Raw genomic sequence first — 9357 nt, forward strand, 5'->3', positions numbered from 1 at the left:
CGAGTATGACAAAAAACAACCCAATCTCTGAAATGGATCTAAATTCATGAAAATATAGTGTATCTACTACAAGGAACACATCATGTTTTAAAAGATTAAGAGGCAAAACAAAGGATTAAAGGCCAGGTGCAAGAGGTTTAAAGGTCTGCTTTCAAAGCAATACAGATTTGGATATATGGCTTTAAATCGTCAACAATGGAGGACATATGCTACAACAACACTGCAGTGCATATTGTCAGTAGGTCTACAGCTGAATCTATACAGGTGATCACTAGTCTACAATATAATGCTCATCCAGAGTGTTGATTTGTGACAAGCGAACTGTTAAACTACTGTACATTTCTCATAATGACAATCAGTAGCGATGTGAAAGAGTCAAATGACCTAGACATTGAGAATGCGTTTGTTGGGTGAGCTTCCAAATCACCACATGCTGAACATAGCTGAGATGCTAACATCTGCCTACTCACTCTACCGTGTTCATTCACACATAGGGAATTATGGAGAGCGATCAAAGTCAATCCAAAGCATTCAGCACCTCCTCCCTGGCTGCAGGCTAATTTTAGGCCATATTTCATTACCGGCAACATGTAAAGCCCTGACTAAGAGTCAGAGACACTGTTTGTTCAACATCTATTGGTTCTAAATCTAACACACCACACAATTACTGGAATTTTCAGCCACCTTGGAATTCCTCAATCACAGACTAATTGGTTGGATGGCCAGGACTGGATGACCTCTGTGGCTATTTCACCTTTGAACCCCACTCGGTTGGAAGTCTGAAGGGAAGTTCTTAATGAGATATTTTCTAGCTGCCTCAGTGATGGGCAGTTTGCCGGCTGCCTGGAGAGATCTATACGCACCGAGACCAGAAGTTCATCACTCTAAATCCCTTACTTTCTTCAGTCTCTTGTGTAGTGATACTGTAGGCCTTAGGCTCTTTTATTAATCATCTCTTCTGCAAGGGAGGCGAGGTCTTATTCATTCAATTCCCCTGTAACCTTCACTCTCCCAGTGTTTTACCCTTTAAAAGGGTCAATCCGCAGTTGAAACAATAACAAAGTGTCCACCCCGCCACTGTTTTGGTAAAAAGCTGAGGGGTAGTGCTGGAGAAATGTAACCACTCTCAAATTAATAGACAGAGCTATATATGCAAAATGACTCATATCAAAGTATAATTTTAACCATGTTTTGAGGCTTTACAGTGTTTGTTTACATTTACTTTGTTTACAAACATTGGAGTAAAACAAGGTTTTATTGCGAGTTCTGACGGGGTACGACAGTTGAACGAACCTCATGAGGCTTTTATAAGTTATATTCTTCACAAATCAATGGGTACATATCATTAATTTACGAGTTGAATTTTTTTTTGTGTTGCAACTGCAAATTGCCCCATTTACGTTGTTTTCCCTTTCTGAGAAGAAAATAAGTGACCTTTGGACCAGTGTAAATGCTGTCGCCAAGCAACCAATGTAACAAAGCGGTGCCAGGCCAGATCCAGATCAGATCCAGGCAGCTCCTATCAGACAGATTGAATGCAGTACCCGTTCGCTAACACAGCCGCGGCTAAGCCTTACACATTGTAAGCTTTAGCTGGAGCTTCTAAGGACTAGCTTTCAGCCTGGAGACCAGAGGTTGCTTCCTCTTCCTCTTGAGGCCTTCAGTAATGGGATTCAGACAGAGGTGAGCTAGCTAGGCTAATGTCGGTCTGAGGAGGGAGTCCACCAGACGGTGGAGATGATGATAGCGTTGAGGGGGATTTGTAATGAATACTGAGAAACAGATGAATGTAGGATCTTAATTTGATCAACCTGTTGCAGGACACCAATTTCAGGTTTAAAAAGGCTTCTGAAGTTTGTAATTTCCACTTTTCCAATTTTCCCGCAAGAAAAAAAATGTATTATTAACCCCTACAAAAATGTCCATTAATTGTAATCCACATAATAATTCACATTTCCTGTTGCTGCAGGATTATTTTCCTGCTGTATCAAACTGGCTCAAATGAAGATCCCACATCTGTATGAGCGGCACTAACAGAGTGGACAAGGAGGCGACTACTGATATGGTTGCCTGGGAGATGTGTGCTGGGCTGGTGCAACTGTTTGTCTCTGTTAACCATCCTTCTAGCTGGCTAAAGTAGATGGGTAAAGGTTTTAACTGTCACAACTTCTGCCGAAGTTGATGCCCCTCCTTGTTCGGGTGGTGCTCGGCGTTCGACGTCACCGGTCTTCTAGCCATCATTGATCCATTTTTCATTTTCCATTGGTTTTGTCTTGTCTTCCTACACACCTGGTTCCAATCCCATTAATTACATGTTGTGTATTTAACCCTCTGTTTCCCCTCATGTCCTTGTCAGAGATTGGTTGGTTGGTTGGTTGGTATGTATGTATGTATGTATGTATGTATGTATGTATGTATGTATGTATGTATGTATGTATGTATGTATGTATGTGCTCGTGTATTTTGTATTGGTGTGCCACGGGTTATTTTTACCCATGTTATTTTATTGATGTACGTTGGTTTTGGAGTTTTTTTTTAATGTCTTTATTAAATTACTCCAGTTATACCAAGTTGGTTTCTCCTGCGCCTGACTTCCCTGCCACCTACACACACAACGTTGACATTAACTCCTTGTTTTTCAACTTGTTTTGATGACATTTTAACACAGAATCAACATTAGTTTTTTAAAGTATTTATTTTAAGTTTAATTCACGTTTGTTGATAATGATATGAGCCAAAATTGAATATTGATCTGATGTCTTTGCTCAGATGGCAGCCTAGCCAATTTCCTATGATTATTTAGAAATAACTTTAGCTGAGCTCAGTCATTTAAATGCTGTACAATAAGACGCACAATCACATTCTCAGAGGAATAAGCCCCAACAAAAGCCTACTACAAAGGGAACACAAAACACACAATACATTATGCTTCTAATTCCCATCTGGGCATTAATAATATGCATCCACAGCATGAATTAGGCCAAGTCTTAGGGCGTCTGTCTGTTCTTAGCCTACTGAACAAGCTGCCGTTCCTACTACACAGAGAAGCCTAATACCAACTAGGTCAATCTTCAGTCCCTGCAGAAATCTTAATTGAGGAAATGACAGGCAGCCTGGCACTAAATAAAACCTATGAACCAGCTACCATGTTAGAGAGCAGAGTTACACGATATTATCAGGTTAATTAGACGGTTAAAAGGTGCTTGTGCAAAACATTATTTCAAAATAAAAGTTATTTGTTGTCTTGACACTGACAGTCTTGTACCCAAAACGATATTTCTCCAAAATAACAGTAGTAAATCTAACAATGTGTCATGCCCTCCCTCCGCCGGGCGACGTCACCGGCCTACTAACCACCGGTCCTGGCAACCCACATTGTGCACACCTGCTGATCGTTTTCTCCTTGATTGCTCCCCCTTTATTTATCCCTCAGTTGTCTCCAGTCACTAGGTGTTATTGTTTTCTCTCACGTTATGTCCGCTCCTCATGTTTGTTCGTTTGCTTCGGTTCTTTATTAAAATCACCTTCACCTGTTTGCTGACTCCCGGCGTGTACGTTACACAATGCTAAGCCCTTGGTTTATTACAATGTGACAAACGGAGTGAGAAGTGCTGAGTAATTATGCCAAATTTGTCAGATACTCTCACAGTAATCATGCAAAGAACCTTTCTGGTACTGGTCCAGGCAACAGCAGTAAATAACAGATTGATAGCCAGGCTCTAGGTACACTCTTAGAAATAAAGGTGTTATCTAGAACAAAAAAGGTTATTCGGCTATCCCCGTAAGAGAACCTTTTGATGAACCCCTTTTGGTTCCAGGTAGAACCCTTTTAGGTTCCATGTAGAACCCTTTCCACAGAGGGTTCTACATGGAACCCAAAATAGTTCTACCTGGAACCAAAATGGGTTCTACCTGGAACCAAAAAGGGTTATCCTATGGGGACAACCACAAAACGCCTTTGGAACACTTTTTTCTAAGAGTGTACCATTGTTGGGGTTGGAGCTCTTGGCATAGAAGTTAGAGACAAAAAGAGTAGGCACCCAGAGTAGAATGACAGCTGAGCTGCCTCAAACAACCTCCCCCTGCCAAGCTCTCAAACAACCTCCCCCTGGTAAGCTCTCAAACAACCTCCCCCTGGTAAGCTCTCAAAACAAGTAAGACAGCAGAGCAGTGGCACTCTGTCTCATCCTGTCTCCTCCTGTCTCTGTTTATCTATCTCTCTCTGCAGTCCATCCTCGTACATCTGTCTGTCTGGCTGGGGAGGAAAACAGCCTCTAATATGTTTAGTTAAGCAGGCCATATGGCTTTCTTCGTGTAAGTGGCCCTCTGGTCAACATCAATGAAGTCTGCTTGTTGGAGAAAGAACGGGCCGATTTTAATACAAGTATAGCTGCAGCAGGTGGCTGGCTGGCTGGGTGGATGGGTCATTGGTTGGGCCAGGGTGGATGGGTCAGGGTGGGTGGATCAGGGCAGGTGGGTCAGGGCGGTTCGGTCAGGGCGGGTGGGTCAGGGCGGGTGTGTCAGTGTGGGTCAAGTTTGGTGGGTGGGTCAGGGTGGGTCAGGGTGGATGGGTCAGGGCGGATGGGTCATGGCGGATGGGTCAGGGTGGCTGGCTGGGTCAAGGTGGGTGGGTCTGGTATGGTTGTTTAAGCAATAAGGCACAATGGGGTGTGTTATATGGCCATTATACCACGGGTAAGGGCTGTTCTGGATACAGCCGTTAGCCGTGGTATATTGGCCATATACCACAAACCCCAGAGGTGCCTTATTGCTATTATAAGCTGGTTACCAACTTAATTAGAACAGTAAAATGTACTTTTTTTGTCATACCCATGGTTTACGGTGTTTCAGACAATCAGCATTCAGGGCTCAAACCACCCGGTTTATAATATTCAATAAGATACATACGTAGGTTGTTGCTGTTGCGCTGTGCATAGGACCTATAACATCAAACATCCCTCCAAAGCCCAACCCAACTTCAAGAAGCCAATAAACACAGAGAATAAAATGTCAAAATTGAATGGGGAGAAAATGTGATCAGAACTACGATTACAGGTCCTATTGTGTCATGATGAACGAGCCAATTTTATTTGTATCCGACTCCCTCCACATTCTTGTATTGTAATGTTGCATCCCAGAGTGAACACAATACCAGTCCACTACATATAATCTGAGCAATTAATCTCATTGGAGTGGGTCTTTCTGTTTAATCACAGTCTCAGTGGTAATGCCCTGTAGTCGATGTACTCCTTAAAGACTCCTCCAGTGATTTTTTTATATTTTTCTGTTGAAAAGTGATAACCCAAGTATGAATACACTACAGTTCAAAAGTTTGGGGTCACTTAGAAATGTCCTTGTTTTTAAACAAAAGCACATTTTTTGTCCATTAAAATAACATCAAATTGATCAGAAATACAGTGTAGACATTGTTAATCTTGTAAATGACTATTGTAGCTGGAAATGGCTGATTTTTAATGGAATATCTACATAGGCGTACAGAGGCTTATTTTGAGCAACCATCACTCCTGTGTTCCAATAGCAAGTTGTGTTTGCTAATCCAAGTTGATCATTTTAAAAGGCTAATTGATCATTAGAAAACCCTTTTGTAATTGTTAGCACCGCTGAAAATTGTTGTGCTGATTGAAGAAGCAATAAAACTGGCCTTCTTTAGACTAGTTGAGTATCTGGAGCATCAGCGTTTGTGGGTTCGATTACAGGCTCAAAATGGCCAGAAACAAAGAACTTTCTTCTGAAACTCGTCAGTTTATTCTTGTTCTGCGAAAGGAAGGCTATTCCATGTGAGAAATTGCCAAGAAACTGAAGATCTCGTACAACACTGTATACTACTCCCTTCACAGAACAGTGCAAACTGGCTCTAACCAGAATATAAAGAAGAGTGGGAGGCCCCGGTGCACAACTGAGCAAGAGGACAAGTACATTAGAGTGTCTAGTTCGAGAAACAGACGCCTCATAAGTCCTCAACTGGTAGCTTCATTAAATAGTACCGCAAAACACTAGTCTCAGTGTCAACAATGAAGAGGTGATTCCGGGATGCTGGCCTTCTAGGCAGAGTTCCTCTGTCCAGTGTCTGTGTTCTTTGGCCAATCTTAATCTTTTCTTTTTATTGGCCAGTCTGAGAGATGGCTTTTTCTTTGCAACTCTACCTGGAAGGCCAGCATCCCGGAGTTGCCTCTTCACTGTTGACATTGAGACTGGTGTTTTGAGGGTACTATTTAATGAAGCTGCCAGTTGAGGACTTGTGAGGCGTCTGTCAAATCCCCTCTCCCCTAACCACCACCACCATCACCATCCTTTCATTCACTACATAGGACGTGACAAAAACCTCATCCTGAGAAATCATGATCGATCCTGTGACGACACATGCTGTAATCTTGTGAGATGACGTGAAAGCCTATTTCTTCTGTATGTCCCCTTTGCCACGCTCTGTGCAAATATGGACTGCACAGAGGGTGGCAAGGTATTAGTCAGACCCCCCATGGCCACAGATAGAGAAGGGATTGAGGGACACTGGTTCTGGTTAAAAGTAGTGCACTATATATGGGAATAGGGTGCCATTTGGGACGCAGACACAGAGAATGTGGGTCACAGACATAATTGATGGGATGGATGGATGGATGGATGGATGGATGGATGGATGGATGGATGGATGGATGGATGGATGGATGGATGGATGGATGGATGGATGGATGAGATTAGAGCTGGAAATATGTGTTCGCTGATGGGAGGTGTGGGTTCTGCCTAACTGCCTTACTGATGCTCCAATAAGTACGGTAGCACCTTTTTTAAATTTAACCATTATTTAACTAGGCATTTATTTAACTAGGCATTTATTTAACTAGGTATTTATTTAACTAGCCATTTATTTAACTAGGCATTTATTTAACTAGGCATTTATATAACTAGGCATTTATTTAACTAGGCAAGTCTGTTAAAAACAAATTATTATTTACAATAATGGCCTACTTGTAAAGCCCCCCCCGGCCAAACCCTCCCCTAACCCTTACGATGCTGGGCCAATTTGTGCGCCGCCCTGTGGGACTCCCGATCACGGCCGGTTGTAATACAGCCTGGGATCAAACCCTGGTTTGTAGTGACGCCTCTAGCACTGCGATGCAGTGCATTAGATCGCTGCCCCACTCAGGAGCTCGTTGAGGTTAGGGTTAAAATACTTTAAAGTACTACTCAAGTCGTTTTTGGGGGTTTTGTGCTTTACTTTAATATTTATATTTTTGGCAACTTTTACTTTTACTTCACTACATTCCTAAAGAAAATAATGTACTTTTTACTCCATACATTTTCCTACACCCAAAATAACTTATTTTGACAGGAAAATGCACCAATTCACACACTTATCAGGAGAACAACCCTGGTCATCCCTACCGCCTCTAATCTGGTGGACTCACTAAACACAAATGCTTCATTTGTAAATTATGTCTGAGTGTTGGAGTTTGCCCCTGGCTATCAGTCTGGTTTGCTTAAAATAAGGAATTTGAAACGGTTTATACTTTTACTTTTGATACTTAAGTACATTTTAGCAATTCCATTTACTTGTAATACTTAAGTATATTTTTTACTGAGTGACTTTCACTTTACTTGAGACATTTTCTATTAGGGTATCTTTACTTTTACTCAAGTATGTCAATTGAGTACTTTTTCCACCGCTGCTGCTATGCCTTGTGTAAGGGACTCCAGCCCCTCTAACTTATGGGACTGACTGAGCCACGCCTACTCTCATCCGTCACAAGCATATATTCCATATGGACCCATGTATGTAAATGCAGAGAGAGGGCATGCCCAGCCCTGTGCTAAAATAGCTGTAGACTACTGGCCTTTGATTACAACCTGGGTAACTTACTTACCCCTTTCCTTCCTGTAAAGCAATAAGATCATTCATCCAATACAGTGAGACAATTATAGGCTATCTCAATAAATAAGAGGCATAACACCCAAACAGTACTCTGTCTGTCTCACACACATAATTCAACCAATTGGGGTGGTGCTACAGGAGAGTTTGCGCATTTGCTTTAATGTGCACAGTGTCCATCATGGTACTTTGAGAACCTGCCACCATTAGATGTTGGGTATCACATTATTTGGATAGTCCATCTGTAGATGCTCTACAGATTATCTACAGGCTATCAGTAACATATCAACTAACTATCACCTAACCCTAACCTTAGCCCTAGCCCTAAACCTTATCCTAACCCTAACCCTAACCCTTATTCTAAGCCTAACCCTAACCCTTATTCTAAACATAACCCTAACCTTATGAAGCAGTTGCTTATCAACAGATAGATTGTTGATAGTATGACCATCTGTAGAGCATCTACAGATGGAAAATCCAGACTATCCAAATAAAGTGTGACCAGATGTTGATTAGGTTACCTGTTGGACTATTCTTAACATTCTTACAATAGCATGCGAATGTCAGTGTCCACTTACAAAATCACAGGAAAATGAAGGTATGTAAAAAAAAAAAAAAAAAAAAATGATGGCTTCCTCAGCATTAGCGAAAAAATATTAACGCCATTTCACATAATCAATATTTGTTTCAATATTTATAGCCCACTTGATACAAATATATTTCCTAGCCTACAGAAGAAGAAAAACTCATCAAACGTTATAATAATGCTATCCTATAATAAAGATAACGGTCCACACAGCGCGCCCACTAATACACATGCACTTGTTCCAAGGCAGCAGCTTGTGCGCACGGCACAACATCCGTTTTTTTTCAACGTAAACTATTCAATCATACCGTTTACAAACTAGATTATTACCTACATATGACATTTAGGACGACAATAAACTATCGCTTTGTCATGTCTGCTTACCCAAAACACGAAGGAATAGACGACGAGGAGCGTTTTGAGGCAGGTTATCACTGGTTTGGTCTCCATTCTTCTTGATGCCATTCTCCAGTAAAATGGGGCGCTGGGTTTTCAGCGGGACTGCGTTGCTGTGATTCTCCTCTGGGCTTCGTTGGTTCAGTTGATCCACCCGCAGTCTTTCACAGCGCAGTCGCTATCTCCTCACTGGCCGTAAATGAATGAGCTGCAGGTGGTTCTACAGGCCTCAGACCTCTCCATGCGCCGTCTGGCGGGGTTCACGGGTTACTGTGAAAACCCTGATCAATGATTATTATGGGGTGTATATAACAGGTGTTACAAAGTCAATTAATCATTTTAAAATATGTGAAAGTCGTTACAAAACATAATACTGGTTTAAAGACAAAGCCTATTTATTGCACTTAATTTTTTTAAAAACTATTAGGGGTACAACTATTGGAAAGAAATGAAGCCACAAATGAAGCCACAAGTATTTTGCTCAATGTTA

The 9357-nt window shown here is 41.6% G+C and overlaps 1 protein-coding gene across 1 annotated transcript in view; it reads right to left on the bottom strand.

The window, feature by feature from the left end:
* The window catches only part of LOC106574647 (tetraspanin-7), a 29399-nt gene extending 20262 nt beyond the window's left edge, over positions 1-9137 (bottom strand). The window contains exon 1 of the mRNA XM_014150640.2: positions 8856-9137. Coding sequence (XP_014006115.1) covers positions 8856-8936 — 81 coding nt within the window. The 5' untranslated portion in view covers positions 8937-9137. The remainder of the gene's footprint in view (positions 1-8855) is intronic.
* Between the last annotated feature and the right edge of the window lie 220 nt (positions 9138-9357).

The sequence above is a fragment of the Salmo salar genome, chromosome ssa16 (assembly GCF_905237065.1).
Source record: "Salmo salar chromosome ssa16, Ssal_v3.1, whole genome shotgun sequence".
In the NCBI taxonomy this organism is placed as follows: domain Eukaryota; kingdom Metazoa; phylum Chordata; class Actinopteri; order Salmoniformes; family Salmonidae; genus Salmo; species Salmo salar.